The sequence below is a fragment of the Atta cephalotes genome (assembly GCF_000143395.1).
Source record: "Atta cephalotes unplaced genomic scaffold scaffold00023, whole genome shotgun sequence".
Classification (NCBI taxonomy): Eukaryota; Metazoa; Arthropoda; class Insecta; order Hymenoptera; family Formicidae; genus Atta; species Atta cephalotes.
This window is the reverse complement of record NW_012130087.1, coordinates 3,929,879-3,949,173: the sequence shown is the minus strand read 5'-3', so window position 1 is coordinate 3,949,173 and position 19,295 is coordinate 3,929,879. Positions and strand designations below refer to the sequence as shown.

Genomic DNA, 19,295 nt, shown 5'->3' with positions numbered 1-19,295 from the left:
TTGGGCATAGGATCGACGTTATGATATCCGAATACTTTAATATCAAAGACAGCAAGGTCGACTTATCAAATCGACATTTGATAACAAAGGTAAAAGCTACTTCCTTCTTTTTTTTTGCAATAAAACATCTCACAGTCTTTTATAAAGAAAACTTTAGATTTTAAGTTTTTAGACACGGATCATTTTTGAAATGAATGAAAAAAAGAACTCTTGAGACGAATTCTTATCCCGACTTTTTCCTAATAAAAATTAAATCAGTCGGAAGGAATTAATGAATGCGTATATAGATAATGAACGTATACACAAAATGAGAAATAAATCTTAAAAGTCAAAAATTAAAATTGGTATTAGCGTAATTTTAATCATACCCGTTTAAATCATACCCGCATTCTTTTAATATAAAAAAAACTATAAAAATCTAGGGAACGTATTTTCTTTTTGAAGATACATATTTTATATACCAAATTTTTAATTGATAGATTTTTTAATAATAGCACTTTATCTATTAATTTATTAATTTGATATTATTAATAGTAATTATTAATAGTATCAAAAATGACAAAAGCAACATTATTTAAGTTAATTTGCGACATTTGTAATAACAAAAAAATAATTAAGTCGAAAAATAATTAAGTCGAAAATTACACAAATAATTTACAGTTAATAAATTCGAAGAGCACGAAGATTCAATCAGAATTGAAGAGCAAAAGGAAAGACTAGACAGACAGCGAACACGAAGCTTATCAGAATAAAGATGGTAACGTGAAGTGACAAGATTGAAGGAAGATTAATGCAAAATCAGAAAGTGATAAAAATTGCTGAACGATGGAAATAAGTTCGATGATGACAACGACGGCCGCTTCCCATTATTACGATGATTGTAAATTCATGCAAAACTTCAGCAACAGCAGCAATGAAGGACCATTCGAATGTGGACAGGAGGTCAATACCAATGGCCTAGCTGACTTTATTATTTATGGTATATTTGTCAACCTGATTGGTCTCTTCGGAATCTTCGGCAACACAATCTCTATGATCATCTTGTCACGGCCGCAGATGAAATCTTCTATCAATTATCTATTGATTGGATTGGCCAGATGTGACACAGTACTGATTATCATTGCGGTAAGTGCATTTCTCTTATAGTTTACATCCTATACTTTTTACGCGAGAGAAATAAATACCTTTAAAATTTAAAGACAGAAAGCAGTCAGGACAAGAATTGCGCAATAGCGTATTTTAAAAAATCAACGATAAGTAAAATATAATTTAGTTTTTAAAGAGATAGCGAATGCAATTAAAGAAATGCAGAAAATTGTAGTTTGTATAATGCTTTATTTCTTGACACTTTGAAGAAATTGGAAGTTACGTAAAGGAAAATTTGCTTTACTGCGTAAAGGAAAGATGCTGATGACTTCGTTTAACTGTATGAATTTTTATGAATTCATAACAGAGTCAAATATTATATGGTAGAATTATGAATTTAATGTAGAGTTAAATATTATGTGCTAGAATTATTGTATAGGATCATAAAAGCGGAATATTGCACGTAAAAAAAACGGTCAAAGTTAACAGCCGCTTGAGTGAACTAGTCGACTACTTTTCACCTTTATTACGAAAAAATAATATGAAAGAGTTTTTATTATACCAAAATTAATGTTGGCTTTAAAAGCTTTTAAAAGATGTTTTATTATTTAACAAAATAATGAATTTTATATTAAATTTATTTACATTTTTTATATAGAATATAATTTTACATATTAGTCTAAATAATTATATATTTAAAAAGTATTAATCATTTTGTTAAAGAGATAACAGACTATTGAAATATCTTTTATTTTAATATCTTTTATTTAAATATCTTCTACTTATCATATAATATCAGAATAGATTGACTTATATTACAGTTAATGTGATAAATATTTTATCCGTTTGCCTACGCGATTTACTTATTATTTATTACATTTAACTAACAATAGCATAAGATGTACACAAATTTTTGTTCATGGGAATATCCTGGGAAGGGAAGGGTTCAACCCCTTTTCTCTGAAATTTATGATTAAAAATTCCGATTGAAATCTAATATTCTTCCTAAAATTAGAAACAAGAAGGAAACATTCCAAGGTCTAAAATATTCAAAAAACCAATTAACGCAAAAGATTGTTGTTTGTGTGATAACAGAATTGACAAAAATCTCCCTCTTTCAGAAAAAATCTTGGATGTGCTCATACATCTATTGTACATTTTACTTTTTTTTATGAAACTTAAAGATGCGATTTTTCTCACCATGACCCCAATTGCGACGTGTGATGAATCACAATGCGCCGAACGAAAAATCAATATTTAATTGGCACATATGACCAGAAACGATTTTCAATGGGATCGTGAAACGCCTCGTAATTGCCATCGAATGATCCATCGTCGCGTCTGGCCGCTGCCAATCAATCATGCGCATCAGATAAAATTTAAAAAAAAGCATTCCATCGTTCGCATCGTTCCTGAACCATTGAGTTGCATGTCGAAGAGCTTATCGTGACGCCTTGTTACTCTTATCTTTTATTAACAATAGCTTTCGAAACAACCGAGTTCGCTCATGTTGAAAGTGATATGAGTTTGAGAGACAACATGTTTAATCCTCTTTGTCGAATATACAGGATATTTTCAGAGAACCATTGCAAACATGCGACAAAACGTAAAAAAAAAAACGACTGTATATTAAACCTATTTCGGTGTTAACGCATTAGTAAGTTTGAAATTTTGAATAAAAGGGTCTTCCATTAATTATTAGCTATACATATCATTGCATAATTTTATTCTTTAAGTATTTAGCTTGAGACAGATGTTCGTTCAATGAAATTTTAATTCAAGAATTACTTTTTATATATTTAATATTAAATGACAAAAAATTGAAATTTAACAAAAATAATATCCATCTATAAATTTCTTTAAATTTAAAATATGAAGCAAAGAAATATAATTAAATTTTAATAATTAGGTAATATAATAAAGATAATTAAAAAAAAAGTGTAATGTTTAACTTTATAACACATAAGATTGATTTGTACATTATCAACTTTTGTTAAAAGATTCATTTTTATTAATTTAATTAATATTTTATACGTGACAAAAGTATTTTTCTATTAAATTTTTTAACTGAGATGCTATATTGAGATATTCTTTGTACCAACTAATATCTTTCATTAACGAGTTAAAAATGAAAAATTTTTATCTTCCTTATATCTGAATCTGACAATTAATTAATCTTTGCCGTATCAAACAAAGTAATTAACGGCCTGAAAAATATGACTCATAACAAATGTTAAATGTCGAAATTCAATTTTCATAAAACATATCCACTACAGACTATAATACCTTGTCGTAGAAATCAGCCGCAGATCACTCTCATTTTAATTTTACTTTTAATTCCCGTGTTTCATGCAATCGTAAATTTCCGACATAGCCGAGCTTTTCATTAAAATAAATTCTCTTTAATATAACTCAGTAGTATGCGTTCTGGTTTATCTCACATAATTTCAGCTATTTCTCTAAACATATAATTTATATCTTTATCTATATATGCTCTCGCATTTTTATTTTAAATACATATGTGTTTGTATGACTACAAATTTCAGATAAATCTAAAAAAAATATAAAAAGAGCTTATTATGAAGACCATTAAAGGAATGATTTCAATAAATTTTGCAATTTGCTTGACTAAATTCCAAAATTTTAATTAAAAAATTTTTTTCTAGAAAAATATATTTATTTTCCAGGTAGTATGGGTAAAAATGAACTAAATAAAATTATGGCGTTTTTAATTGTGATTTAATTGTGATATATTATATACATATATGTATGTATTTTATTTTAAAAAGCCATATTTTAAAAAGTTAATGAAATATATACATAACCACATTTTTTAAAAATTTCATAAGTAGATTGAATGCAAAAATAGAAAAAAATTTACTTTTCCAAGATTTTATGATATAGAATAAAACAACTTTTATTGTATATTCTAATGTCTTGCGATAATAAAAGGTATTATAAAGAATAGATTTCATAGATCAAATTTTAGCTCTTTTATGTAGAATAATTTTACATCATCTTCGTAGCAACCCTTATCAATATAAATTCGCGATACAGAGAAGAAGAATTAATGTCTTTGAAAATGCATAGCATGTTAAGATGACATAGAATAATATAGATCACACGTCGAGCTTAGGTAAATAAATCACGCGGTCTTACATTTTCGTGGATAAAGTCAAGATTAAAGTCAAGTCCTAATAGGGCTAACACGATAAACAGGATCTTTTGGTTTAAAAGAGACGAACTGGAGGAGCAGAATTCTGTCAACCCTCTCGAGATCACATTACACATACCAACATGATTATTAATTAATTATTTGAAATGAGCTTTCCGTTCCACCGTCGACTTTGCACTCCGTCTTTCTAACGAACTATTTATATAATAATACTCATCTATCAAACGTCGCGAGCAAAAGCGCTACATATTTATAAATATAATCGCACTTTATAACAAATAATTAGATATATCAAATATAAGCAATTGGAAAACAAAATTCCAACAATTACCAATTTTATACTTTGAATGTAGAATGTTGAAAAAAATTGAAGAGACAATAAATTAAAGTCGTGATACTAACATTTTAAATTATTTATATCTGGGAAACAGTTAAGTTTTTAACTTATGTTCACTAAAGTTTTTTTTACTTAGTATGACATGTACCATATAAATGGTTACCATATGAATGGTTTTTTTAATATCCTTTAGAAGAAGCTCTTATCTTTTTTAATTGTATCTATAAATTATGCATTTATAGGTATTAATCTACGGATTACCAGCAATTTACACGTATACAGGCGCGCTATTCGACTACAAGTTTATCGTCTATCCGAAAACCATCAGGTACCTGTATCCATTGGCTTGCATAGCGCAATTTGTGACAGTGTATCTGACGTTAACGGTGACTTTAGAGAGATACATCGCGGTCTGCCATCCATTGAAAGCTAGATCCTTTTGCACTTATGGACGGGCCCAAGTGGCAGTGCTGATCATAGTGATCGTCGCTTTTATTTACAATCTACCTAAGTGAGTAATCGAGCTAATGTTTTCAATGTTTTTTCTTTGTTTATTATCGTTAAAAAGAAAATTAGTATAGAAAAAAAAGTTTTAATTAAAATAATTGTAAAATAATAATAAAATATACTGGCAATAAAAGGGTTAATAGAGCGCTGAAATTGGTGCGTAATTCATATAATATTCATATAATATTTACATAAAGGGTGTCAATACAAACTTCTTTTCGGTTTATTTTAAACTATCATCAGAAAAATTGTGGCTAATTTTCCAAAGAAGTTTATATCGACACTTATTGTAAATTTATTAATATATTGGGTTGTCCGGAAAGTTCGTGCTGATTTTGAAGGAAAATTGAAACGCAGAAAATTTAAATTTTAGTATACATTTATTAAATTTAAATCTTTTGCGACACGAACTTTCCGGATAACTCAATATTATGTGACTATTATATAAATATTATATGAATTATCTACCAACGCGCTGTATTAACGCTCTCATTACCCTATACTTATTATTATTTTGAATTTCGAGAACCCTATTATTTAAATTTGGTTTTAAAATAAATGTGTTAAAATTTTTTTTCCTGTTGTTTAGCTAGAACGAGATATAATATAAAATGTTCAATAGAGAGAAACGATGAAAAGAAAAGAATATCTAAAAAATATCTTACGCTTACAATTGATTGCAACAAAATTATTGTGCAAATTAATGAAGAAATTAATTTTTGAAATTATTTAGATTCTGGGAAATTGAAGTATACAACGAGAAGCATTGGAAGTATAATATCACGGTATACTGTGTTAATCCAACCGAATTGAGGAGCAATGAATATTATGTCATCCTGTATATTCATTGGATGTACTTTTTTGTGTATTATATGTTCCCGTTCATCGCACTGGTGATTTTTAATACGGCCATTTATCGAAGGGTGAGTAACATAAAGTCCAACATTGTCATTAAATTTAGACCATTTTATTAAAATAATATTTTATCAAGAAATAATGTACCTCACAAAAAGAACATTTTATTTTGCACGTGGACGAACTTTATTTTTGATCTAATTTACTCCGAATATAAATTATACAGATCCGACACGCAAACAATGATAAAATTGAAATACAATATTATAAGTATAAAGCATTATAAGTATAAGAATTAATCATCATAAGTATAGAGCATTTCCAAAAATTGACGTTCTATATACAATAAAAAATAAATTTAGAAATCGTTTTATTAAAAAATAATTTTTATTTTTAACATAATTTTAATATATTGCTAATTTAATTTCCTTTGACTTTTATTACTATCAATTTTCTTTTAAAAGTATAAATTGAGTGTGCTTTATAATTATAGTCAAAATTTAAAAAATTAAAGAAACAGTTACTGCTTTACTTTTACAAGAACATCATCTATGATTGTTAAATTTCAAACTGGAAACATGAGAGAACATTGATAACCCGAAATGAAATACGAAATACAGTCGGATTAAATGAGATATCGAATAGAACAGCTTGTTAGCGGCAGCTTCCCTGATGGAAGCTGATATTTCCCAAAGCTACTGTTCCGTTTTATTAAAACTTCTTTTTAGAATTCGCAATAAGTAATCATGACAAAGGAATAAGAAGGGTAATCGAGCCACAATAAATTCCGTAACGGGCTAACTATGTCATATAAAAGTACGAATAATAAGCCGAAGCGACGAAACCAATAAAATTACAAAGTATATAATCTCTTTGATGATACTTATCTCTTTGACACGTGCACATGCTTAGAATTCGCAAGCACGTATAAGAGCAGCAAAATTCATGGACGGCTGCTCTCACATGTGCCACTTATGCAGACCACACGACTGTAGTTGCAGACACAAGTAATGTCATCCTTCTCTTCCTCCTTATCCTTCAATAAAATATGTGAATTTGTAAACGAAAGTTAACATGTGTTAAATATTTCAAAATAATTTCTGCACTCTAATTTTATAAATAATAATGCAATGTAATAAAATTAGCAAAAAGTTAAATTAATAATCTCAAGATCAAAATTAGAATAATAATTTTATATATATTATATATATATTATATATATATAATTAATTATATATATATAATTAATATGTTCTTATTAATATGTATCTTATTTTTTATAATTAATTAGAAATCTAAATATAAGAGAAATAGAAATTAATAATTATAATATATATTATATATATTAATATGATATTAATATAATATATATATTATATTAATATTAATATAATATTAATATAATATATATATTAATAATTATAATAATTATAATATATATTATAATAATTACTTTGATATAAATTAATAACCCTTTGCCTTTATTATATATTTTTTAATAATTACTGTAAGATAAATATAGTATAACGATTTTTGCTAGACGATACTTTTTCTTCGTACGATTTAATTGGCAAGAAAAATGGAAAATAAAAAATGGTACAATAATTAAAACTTGATTTAGATTAATGTAAAAATATTATCTTTGCAATTTTAAATGATTTAATTTTGTAAACGTATATAATTTTTATTTCTATATATAAAAATTATATGTGTTTTTTACGCATTTTTTATGCATTTCAAAATGATATCAGGATACATACATAATATCTTCGCTATTCTAAAATTCAGCTGCAGGATCGAATTGGATCTACATGATCCTCGGGAGTCTGAAATTACAAAACGCCTGTTGTCGAAGAACAATTATTTCTCTCAGCTTTTCCTTATCGTGAAACTTTAGCATCTACAAACTTCATCCTTAATTCCAAGATCCAGATGAGCTTTTCAGTGACATATTCTGCGGGACAACTTCCACAGACTTCACATGGATGAAAGCGCGTTTCCGATGAGAATGCTCATGTGGCAAATGAAGAAAGCTATTTAATCTCGTCTTAGAAATCTTACTTCCTGACGAAGTGCAGTCTCTTGATATTTCTTTTCCTGATGAGAAACCGCGATTAACAATAAGCGGCAAGAAAATATGAATAGAATAAAAAGAGAGAATGCTTCCACTTTGTCAATTAAAGAAAAAGTTTCAATCAATGAAAAAGTTAACACTCACTTGCTTATGTTTATATGTATATTTAAGAAATCGAAGTATAATATGTATCTCTGCAAAAAGTAGCATTAGAAATTTACCCAGATACATAGTGTGCTTTCTGTATAAAAAATAAATATTATATAATTAAAATAAATATTATATAATATGAAAGTTTAATATTATATTTAATAATACAATTTTATAATTTAAATAAAAATTTTCTCATGTTATTTTAATTATTTTTTTAAAAACATATCTACTTCTTATTAAAATAATTTTTGATCCATGTTCTAAATCAAATTTTTTACTTTTAAATAAAATATAAAAAAATAATTTTTTCATTTTGTTAAAAAAATATATTCTTAATAAATTTCTGAAAAATATAATTCATAATCATTAAATTGCGTCTTCTATATTTGATAATATTCTAGAGCAATTTTTTATGAAATCAAGATATAATCGTCCATTACGTGAAAAAGATGATAACAACATTTGAACAAGAAACAAAGAGCTGAAACAAACGCCATATTTCGTGCCAGTTAAGGATATTTGCCCTGCTTTATTTACATGACCTAATATTTGGAAGGAGATCCACATTACACGTTCCGTTTCGAAGTTTATATGGATAATAATTTTATTAATAACTTAACACAAGCACATTCGCACGAAGAGTACCAGATGAACTGAGATACAATAATCTGAGACACGTCGGCGATACGCGACTCGCATAATAGTTCATCGAAATGACGCAGTCTTAATAATAATTAGTCGCCACTTCGCCGTCGTAATTGTTTAGTATGCAAGCATGTAACTTGCTCTCGTGGTTCGGAAGCGGAAGCCACAGAATCAAAAGAATGCAAAAAACTAATAAGCAAACCAGTAAATAGGTAGGAATAATTTATGGTGCAAAATTCCTAATTTTTAAATTCTTAAGACTTAATTTACAATATTTGAAAATTTTTCTTGTTATTTCGTGTGTATCTTTTTTCTTTTCTCACATTTCATTGTATTTATTTTTCATTTCAATGTGATTATCATAGTTTGATTGTTATATGAAAATCGAAATTTGTTATGAATGATATTTATGAAAATCCGTCTATTGCTATTACATCAATAAATGATTATTGATTATGGCGAATCATTTTTGATGCTGAAGTTAATATAATTATTATGCTTTTGTGCACAGCTTTCCGCTTAGTTTCAACTACGTTTGATATATTGGGATGCATTGTGGAAATGACTAATATATTGAAATTGTTCTACAAGCTGCATACTGTTTCATCACTTCATAAATCATATGTTACAAACTGTACACCTGCTCATTTAACGTCAATTGTCACACAAGCTATGCATTGTTGAAACATTGTTGCGTTTTCTTCTTCTAATTCGAGGATTTGTTTCATAATTATTTCGGATGAACCACACCGTTATATCCCAAATATATCTCCTGAAACTACTGCAATCCTGAAAATCTACAACCGAAATCCCGAGATTAATCATTCTTGTGCACGAGAATCCCAAGCGTTCTTTTGCGTTCCGCCCCGTTTGGTTGATAGTAAAATATCGCAGCCTGTCTGGCATCTATTCAGCGCTTTCTTACCGTGTTCCCGAGTACGGCGTGGGCGAATTTGGAAGCCGCGGAACAAGCGTCGAGAATGGCGAAGTAGGATGCAAACGTGAAATATAGGTAGGTGATGGGTGCAAAGCTTGGAATTTTGTGCACGAATCGAACGTTCTCGTTGATGCCTCTTTCCTCTTCGCCTTTAACTTCCACAAGATAGAGGAAATCAAATATTATTGCGCGAGAATCCCGATGTAGAGGAACATTACACTAACAAGAGACACAGACAATCACAAGTATATCGAGGATTTTCTTGTTATAGAGAGAAGCTCATCGATGGATTTTCATGTTAGTTGCAAAATAGAGAGAGTTCTAAGATTTCTTTTTTAAACATAACTACGACAACCTTTTTATATCATGTAACTACAATAATATTTGCTGGGAACCAAATCAAAAAAATAAAATCCGTCTCGCAAACTTCGTTATGGGATATTCTTCTATGTTGAAGAATCACGATCATAAATCTGAAAAAAACAGATATTTATGAAATTTAATGCACATGTTCATTACATTTATTTAAATAATTACTGTAACTTAATTTTCAGTTAAATTCATTATTATTCATTATTTTTAATTTCGTTCGTAATCACAAGCTTCATTTACATGTAAAGGAAGCATTTCTAACTGTGTTCTTAAATATTGTTAATTTAAGATACATCACGATAGGAACTACTGCAAACACAATGTGTTTCATGTAACTTCAAAACGAAATAATATATGATTCGTTATAAAATAAACGTGGCATAATGTGTTCAGAGTACTATTACTGGTTTTTACATTGCACGATGAGAGAGTCGTTAGAACTATAATTTCAATACGCAAAACCTTTCGTCAACTCTGTGTTTTGTTTTCAAAAAGTGCATTTACATAGAACATCAGTTTATCTAAAAGATGATTATATCGGTAAAATATAATAATAAATTTTAATCTAATCGTATCCATTTAAATCAATCTAAAAATTGCAGTTGTATTTATAATGATTTTTAAATTTTAGAAAAAAATAAATTTGTAAAATTTAAATTATAATACTCAGTTAATTTGCTAAAAATAAATAAAATTTATATTTAATTTATATAAAAATATATATATATATATATATATGTGTATATATATATATATTCTTTTTCGATTTTTATTACGGTTTTCCAATTTTTTTTTTAAAAACCAACAATATTTAAGAAACTGTTAGAAATGCTTCCTTTACATGTAAATGAAGCTTGTGATTACGAACGAAATTAAAAATAATGAATGATTTAACTGAAAATTAAGTTACAGTAATTATTTAAATGTAATGAACATGTGCATTAAATTTCATAAATTTCATAAAAATTTATAAAAAACATTAAATTTCATGTACATGTACATAAATTTATTTTGTGTACATGTGCATATTATATTATATTATATGTTTGGTCTACATGTACAGTATTGTATATATTTATACTTTTTAGTTATAAATATATTAAATTTAATATAATGAAATTAAGTTCAAATTTTGTAACTTAAAAGTATATTAAATTTCATGAAATTTATAACAATGCAATATAGTTGGGTTGCTACAGTTCTTGAAACGAGATGAAAGTTATAAAAGCGAGCAAATTCACTTTTGTAATTTTCATTTTAAGAAACGTAATAAGCTCTATTGATCTATCTAATACAAATTTAATTTACCCATTTGAATGATTATCATGTTCTTTTTATCTCATATTTCTAACGGTTCCTTGTTCATGCGGATAATTGCTCTGTTTATTTCATCGTATCCCGGAAAAACAAGAACTCATTAACCTACCTTCGTCGATTTTGTAATTAATCGCGTTTCTTCAAAGATATCAATCGATCTTCTTTTTTCAGAATCTTATTTGAGAATCAGCACATATCTTCTGCTTATCGTGCATTACATCGAACGATACTTGGAAATTTAAACGTTAAAAAACTGTTTGCCTAAAAATCCAGCAAAATTTATAATATGACAAAATTCATAGTATCAACTAACATATAAATTCAATTATTAGTCTCGCGAGACGAGTAAACAGACCAATTTTTATTAACAAAACGCTATTTTGGCGTTTATCAAATACATTTCTCTCGTAAGGCTTTACTTTTTTATATCAAACAATCAAAAAATGTATTATTGAAGCAAGATAAATATAGAAAGATGGTTTTTTTATAGCAGCAATAAAGTGAATATTACGTAATAAGATATGTTATTTCTTGATAAAATACAATTATAAACTATTCTAATTTAATTGCCTATCTTATAAGTAAAAATTTTATTAAAGTTAAATTATATCATATCCCATGAAAATTCAAGATAAAAAGAAAGATAAAAGATTTCTTTTTCTAATAGAAATGTTGGATTATGTCTCATAATGTCTTTAGGCGTATGCCGGTTTTCAGGTCAGAAAGGCGAACAGAGACCTGCAGCAGCTGTCGCGTCATCAGCGTCGAGAGATCGGCCTGGCGACGATGTTGATGTGCGTGGTGATCGTGTTCCTGATCTGCAATATCCTGCCTATGATTTCAAATGCGCATGAGACATTCATCGCAGATCCGCCGCAATGGATGGTGCAAATCGGCAATCTGTTAGTGACTATCAACAGCAGCATCAACTTCATCATTTACGTGATCTTCGGTCGGAAGTTCAAGAGAATATTCCTTAAGCTCTTCTGCTCGTCCAGGCTGTTTGTGCCAGGCCGGGACAGTCCGGAGTTTCAGACTTACGACGAATCGGTCATCACGACGAATATCGAATTAAGAAATTCAGTCAGGCACGGTCATCTCCACCGTGCCAACACCATCAACTGGAATAACAACATCCACGTGTCCAACGGCAGCACCAGACAGAGCCTGAAGAACAATAGACCAATCAGCCCCGGTTCTTGCTTTTATCCGGGCAAGAATTCAGTGAGAAATCTTAGTCAAATGTCGAGAACGTCGAATGGTCGCAATAGTTGGACCAGAGAAGAGAACGGCGATTCTACACTATAATAGACAGCAACAGCTGTCCTTCATGTTTATTACACAATTAGAAATCTGCCGAATGTTTTTAATCAATGTTAAGAATTTTCACTCATTAAAAGTAGTGAAAAAAGTAGAATGTGATAATTCCAATGCCAATAGACAACAAAATGTCAGTCTTTTACATTTGTTATCTTGCCAGAAATCAACTGTGTCTCAATCGCTTGCCGAAATTTTTAATTAGTTTAATTAGTTAGAATTGATAGAACAAGAAGAATGATATCTTTACGCTGTAATCTATGACATATAATCGCTCGCTACATTTTCTGATATATTATTTGATATATTATAAATGATATAAAATGTTATTAAAATCAAAGCATCCTATTGATATTTTAATTGCATTCAAAATGTCAAATGTTAAAAGGATGTCAAAAAGGACCAAAGCGATGTAAAAGATAATCAACATTATATTTAATATTTTTCCTAGATTATTTAAAATATCATCTAGTCGAAACTGAAGCAAGAAGATATTCAGAAGAAGCAAGACGAATAATTGATAGACCACTTTATACCATAATAATAAACAATAAGATAACCAATATGATTATTCATTATTTTAATTTTTTAATCAAAATTTGTATTTTTATTATTCAATCAGGAATTCTGTTGAGAATCTTAACCGGGCATTAAGATCTATCATCTATATAAACCAAAAAGAATAGAATAAAAATGAAAATAGAAAAAGTATAATCAGCAAAATAACCGGTATTATAATATTTCCTCCATTTATGTTCCCGCAGTTATTTTAGCAATTCCGATGTCCAGAACGTCAGAATGGATAGAGAGACATAAGAATAAGAATGAGAACGATTCAGCACTGCATTGAACAATCAATATTATTGTACCTTTAGGAAAAGTTCGGTCCAATCCTCAAGCTCGAATGTTGTAATCCTGCGGGACGCCGTCCGCCAACTTCGAAATAAAGGAAAAGGATCGTTAAAAATAACAGTTTTCGTATTTCCTGTCGTGAAAGAACTCAGAAAGGTCAAGTTTCTTGCAATGATGATCCTTAGAGTGATTTTCCGAAAGTGTTATCTTGCTTCAAGACGATCTAGTCGAATGTTAAAAAAAGAAATAAACTAATCTTAGTAAGACCGATATCACAGTTCGTTCTTATTTTAGATTGTCTTAAGTAATGCCTTAAAATGCTAATACAATTCTGTGATTGACTTATGACATCTTAAGCCTTCTGGTACCACTATAATGACATACCCGACTGTTTCTTTTAGTTTATATAGCTATAAATTTTATATTATTAAAGATACATTTGTTTGTTACTGTTATATACCTTAATATCTGACATTTCATTAAAAAAAAAATGTATAAGGTATAATGAATTTTACATGTATAATTTGTATATATGTAATTGATATTTTTACAAAATACCTAGTGCATTATATACATAACAAAATATATAATAAACCAAAGGATTAAATATAAGAATCAATTGTGAATCGATCTTAATGTCACCGATATCAATTTCTGTTTCAAATACTTTAAGCAGTCACGCGATTATACTAATTCATGCTTCCGTAATCACTAAACATGAATTTTCTTACTGTTCATAAAAGACGCAAAACGATATTGGCTTAATCGATTAATATAAATTAATGAATTAAGTATAATTATTAGATTAAGCAATAAGAAATTTCCCCTTTTCGTGACAAAAGATGTTAAGTATCAAACAGAATATCCCATCAAAATTGATTTTGAATCCTGAAACTTGCAATGGAAATAATAAAAAAATAAAAATATGAATCATAGTTCCAAATATAAAATAATAGATTTCCCTCACAATTGAAGAAAATTTGAAAATTTTTTGTTTCAAGAATCTTGAATTTTATCTTTCACAAGTTTTTACTTTTTAATATTAATTCAATATCTCGACAATTAAAAGATTGTATTAATATCTAATAAATTTAAAGAATGTTGCGAATACATAAATACATGTAAATATATTTAGAATAAGGATAAAGAAAATGAGAATCTCTATTAAATTTATAAAAATGATATTTCTCTCTCACAACATCAAATCTTATCTTGATAGAGTAAGAAAAAGTAAAGAAGTTAAAAGAATGATATGAACAATTTATAGCTATGTTTCACATCGAATGTAATGAAAATAGACTATTTATACTTTTGATAAGAATTTTAGAGTACGTGTCAGGAATATCTAATACGTATTGGATTGAAAGAAAAGTTCTGCGGTATTTTGTTAAATCAAAATCTGTTGTCTTTAAAAATGTTCTTTAAAAATGTCTTTAAATCTGTTTTATTAATTATGGTACGATTTTTAATCGAATTATGAGTAATCAAAATCAGAATGCTCTTTTATTTAATCCGCGTGTAACTTGGTAACAAAAAGTCATAGGAACATTTTTTAAAAATGAATTTTTAGGAAAAACTAAGCTTTCACGCCAGATAGTCGAAAATTTCACAACAAATATATTCTGTATATAATTTTGAGCTAACACAATTCCGCAGAACTTTTTCTCCAACCCAATATTTCCTTAAAGTTTTATTTTATCTTCTCTGAATCATACAAATGTTCAAAAACAAAAAAATTTAATCAATTGAAAGATAAGATTTCTTTTTATCTTATAAGATAATATCTTAATTCAGTAAAATCCTTTAATTTTCAGTCTTAAAATACTTTTAAATATACGTGCTTATGGTAATTATTTTTATTTAATTTAAGTTTTCCGTTATTTTAAATTTTATGTTCTATTTAAGCATTCTTTGTATTTTATGAAAAAATTCAAAAACTTATAAATACAATAAAAAATCTTGTACGCCAAATAGGCCAATAAAAAGCTATTAAGATCAGAAATTAAACTTCACTGGAAAAATATTACACTCCTGCAGTGTTACTTTAAAAAAAAAATGTTTAAAGTAATCTGCTAACTCTGACCGAGTAGGTTTCGCGAGTTTCCGGCATGTTAGTCACGTACTAAGCTCTTCGAAGAAAATAAATCGAATTTCAAAGTCAGAAAAACCCAGTGCGACATTTCCTCGGGGAAGACTTCTGGCTGTAGAGAATTCTGTAACTTGCATTCTTGGACTATTACTTTTTGAAACTTACATACTGATCAACCCCAACTAACATTCGTCAATTGATGAAGAAAGATTTTCTGTTTCCTGATCATTATTGGAATGACAAGATCAAAAAAATTGCTGCTAATACAATTTAAAAAAAATCTAATTGGAATAAAAGATATTTAAAGAATTTCATAATTTTTCATATTTCTCAAGCATAGTTGATATTCAGAGTGATTTAGATGACTAATTCAATAAAGTACTAATATAAAATCAAAATATAAAATCAATTTCCAGTATTTTTCTTAGTAAACTTACAGCATTTTTAAAACTTTATTTTCACATAAAACGAAAAATTGATATATATGTACATACACACACACACCCACACACACACACGCGCGCGCGCGCGCGCGCACACATGTATATATACACACATACATATATATTGCGCATATTTCCTTTTATTCGTATGTATAGATTTAAAATAAAAATTATTATTTTAAGATAGAATAAAAAGAATGGATGAGAAACGCCATAATTGTAATCGAACTAAAATGTACTCTATAATAAATATAAGTGTCTTTTAATCTAATTTCACGAATAGCATGTAAAATAATATAGTCACAGTTAAAAAAATGACGTTCATCGCATAAGCGCAAGCAAAAATATATAGATATATTTTAAAAGAAAATCGTTAAAAAACTAGACATTAATATAAGAATTGTAAATATATTTCTATCAAATTTACAAAATAGCATCTACTGATCACTTTTCTTCCATTGCAAAAATTATTTATTTACAGCTATATTTTTTATTTAATAAAAGAAGATCAATAAACATCAATAAATAGCTAGTGTTTATTGATAAACTGTTTAATTCCTAATTTAGTTTTCGGATAATTGTATAAAATAAAAAATACTGTAAGTTTAAATTTATCTTAACGATTCCCGAACATATTCTTGTTATAAGAAGAAGGGAAGAAATTAGATTTAAGTACAGAGGGAAACGAAACGCTCTCGTAATTATATGGTAAAAGAGATTCGCCACAGATTCTAGTCACAGAATTTCTATAATATTTGAGCCCATTATAAATATGTATATTCATGTATTTAATATATACAACATGTATATATGCTAAGTCCATCTTACTATTTATCTTACTGCTGTCTCGACATTCTTGTAAATATGATATAAGAATCATCAAATAATAGTGAACATTGACTAGGAAAAACAGCACTGTCTATAACATTTGTCTATTTTTAATTAAAGAAGATGAAAGACATTAATATTATTGATTTCAAAATTTGATTTAAAAATTATCAAAATACTTATATATCTTTATGTTTTTTTTTATATATCTAATAATGTTTAATTAAAATAATGAAAATTGAAATATTTAGCATTTAAATAAAAAATAAAATATATTTACAAATTTTCTTTATTGTAAAGGAACCATAATCCTCAAAAATTTAAGCTTCTACTCCAGCCAATACTTCTATTCCATTATGCTGCCAAGGCGTATCATATAAATATATTTTCATGTAGCTATCTTTATAATTTATAAATTAGAAACATATTTCGCCACTCATGTAAACATATGTCCTCTTTATCATTCAAATTGTGCTTTAAATCAATTTTATTGTACATAAAATAAATTCTCACAGACAATGCACGAGTTATATTTATTCAATCCCTCACATGACGTTAATTCATATAACACACTGAGGTTCCAACATGAAAAATGGATTATTACAAAGTCTCTGTGCTTATAATACTAAGAATTAATTACACATGTAGCTTTTTAAAACATTAAATAAGGCATGACAGGAAATAACATAGAAGAAAAGAAGAATCAATAAAAGATCACAATTTTTAATTTATTAGAAGAACAGAGTAAACATACAATGAGAAATACTTGAAATGCGATAAGAATTAAATGAATACTCTGTTTAATAATTTCTCCTTTTTTTTTGCTAACATATTTTTTATTATGATTTCAATAAAATAAACAACAAATATAAAATTACTTTCTTGATTAAACGTGATTATTAAATGATACATATTCTTAGCAAATAATTACCTATGATCATTAAACAGTTAGAGACTGACTGGAACAAGCACCAAAAATAAGATAAATTTCCAAAAGGATATTTCGATTACATTTATTTAAAGAATATTATGATACGGCACATGTATCGTTATTACATAATGCGACTGCAATTCTGACTATAAGTTACGTCTTTTTACTCTTCGATCTCACGTAGAAGTACAAGGCAATCAATCCTATACCAACGTATGTTGCAACTGTCACCTAGAAAATAAAACATTCGAAAATCCATTCGTAAATAAAAAGACTTATCGAGATCTTAGTCTACAAACGATGTCAAATATTTTAAGGTTAAGTTACTTACATTCCTCCGACCATATAGTGTTTGACTATTGAAATGTTTTGCCAAACCCGTCAACTTTTCTTCACCTTCGGCCATTTTTTCACGTTGAAAAATTTGATTTCAAATGTGAAAATTCCAAAAAAAGATTGCAAAATGTCGTCAAGCCGCAAAATCGCTGTATCTCAATGGCAATTGTCTATTGAGTGCTGAACGCCATGTTGAAAATATATCGAGATATCGAGAATAAAATCGCGAGATATCTATATCCTATCTTTGAAAGAAAACTTTTCGCTGAGAACATCTATAAATATTACTCATTAAAAATCTAATTTCCAAATTTCTGGAATTTTGTTCAACAATATTTTCGAAATTTTTGAAATTTCTCTTTAATTTGTGTTCTCCATGAAATATATGGGATAATACCTTCCACCATGAATAAATATATAATTATATTTAAATTATTAGTAAATGTTGAGTTTAGGGGCCTCATCTCCAATCTTAATAAAATTAGTCTCATTAATTGGTGCGTTTTTGCATAAATGAACGAATTGATAAAAAAATATGTCGCTCTACCTTATGAACCGAGATATTAATTATTAAAATTAACAAATATTCAGATTAGAAAATCTGTCATATTGATGGTATAGAATTTATATCATGAATTTACATTCATATATTTTAATTTATTTCTATCAAAGAGAAGTATATATTATACTTGCTGCACCTCCTTAAATTATTTAATTTACATTTTCGTTTGTATGCTCCAGGGACTTGAAAAATTTTTTTAGTTCGGTTTTGGTTACGGTTTTGGTTTAATAAAATGTCGAATAAGTGTTCTGATTTTAGTTTCAGTTTCTTGACTGGTTTCAAGAAAATCAAGACCGAAAAAATTATGATTTTTAACGGTTTTTTGTGTTTTTTCTCTCGATAGGAGAGGAGTTTAAAATTTTAAATGACTGTTTTATTTATTCTATTTATTTATTCTTTTTTTATTCTTAATAGAACATTTGTTTAATGAGAGAAAGAGAGAGAGAGAGAGAGAGAGAGAGAGAGAGAGAGAGAGAAAC

General features: G+C 27.7%; 1 protein-coding gene and 1 long non-coding RNA gene across 2 annotated transcripts; one reads left to right on the top strand and one right to left on the bottom strand.

Moving 5' to 3' along the window:
* The first annotated feature begins 825 nt into the window (after nt 1-825).
* On the top strand, nt 826-12,766 carry LOC105619935 (FMRFamide receptor). Its single transcript, XM_012201449.1, has 4 exons — nt 826-1,125; nt 4,841-5,109; nt 5,839-6,028; nt 12,158-12,766. The coding sequence occupies exons 1-4, from the start codon at nt 826-828 to the stop codon at nt 12,764-12,766; spliced, it is 1,368 nt and encodes a 455-aa protein (XP_012056839.1).
* A 4,928-nt stretch (nt 12,767-17,694) lies between these two features.
* Nucleotides 17,695-18,322, bottom strand: LOC105619934. Its single transcript, XR_001046491.1, has 2 exons — nt 18,250-18,322; nt 17,695-18,149 (listed from the first exon to the last, which is right to left on the bottom strand). It is a non-coding gene; the product is annotated as an uncharacterized LOC105619934 (long non-coding RNA).
* Nucleotides 18,323-19,295: the final 973 nt, after the last annotated feature.

Coding starts and splice junctions, on each gene's coding strand:
- LOC105619935 (XM_012201449.1), top strand. CDS start 826: ATGGAAATAAGTTCGATGATGACAACGACGGCCGCTTCCCATTATTAC. Junction 1,126..4,840: donor CAGTACTGATTATCATTGCG/GTAAGTGCATTT, acceptor ATGCATTTATAG/GTATTAATCTACGGATTACC. Junction 5,110..5,838: donor TTTATTTACAATCTACCTAA/GTGAGTAATCGA, acceptor GAAATTATTTAG/ATTCTGGGAAATTGAAGTAT.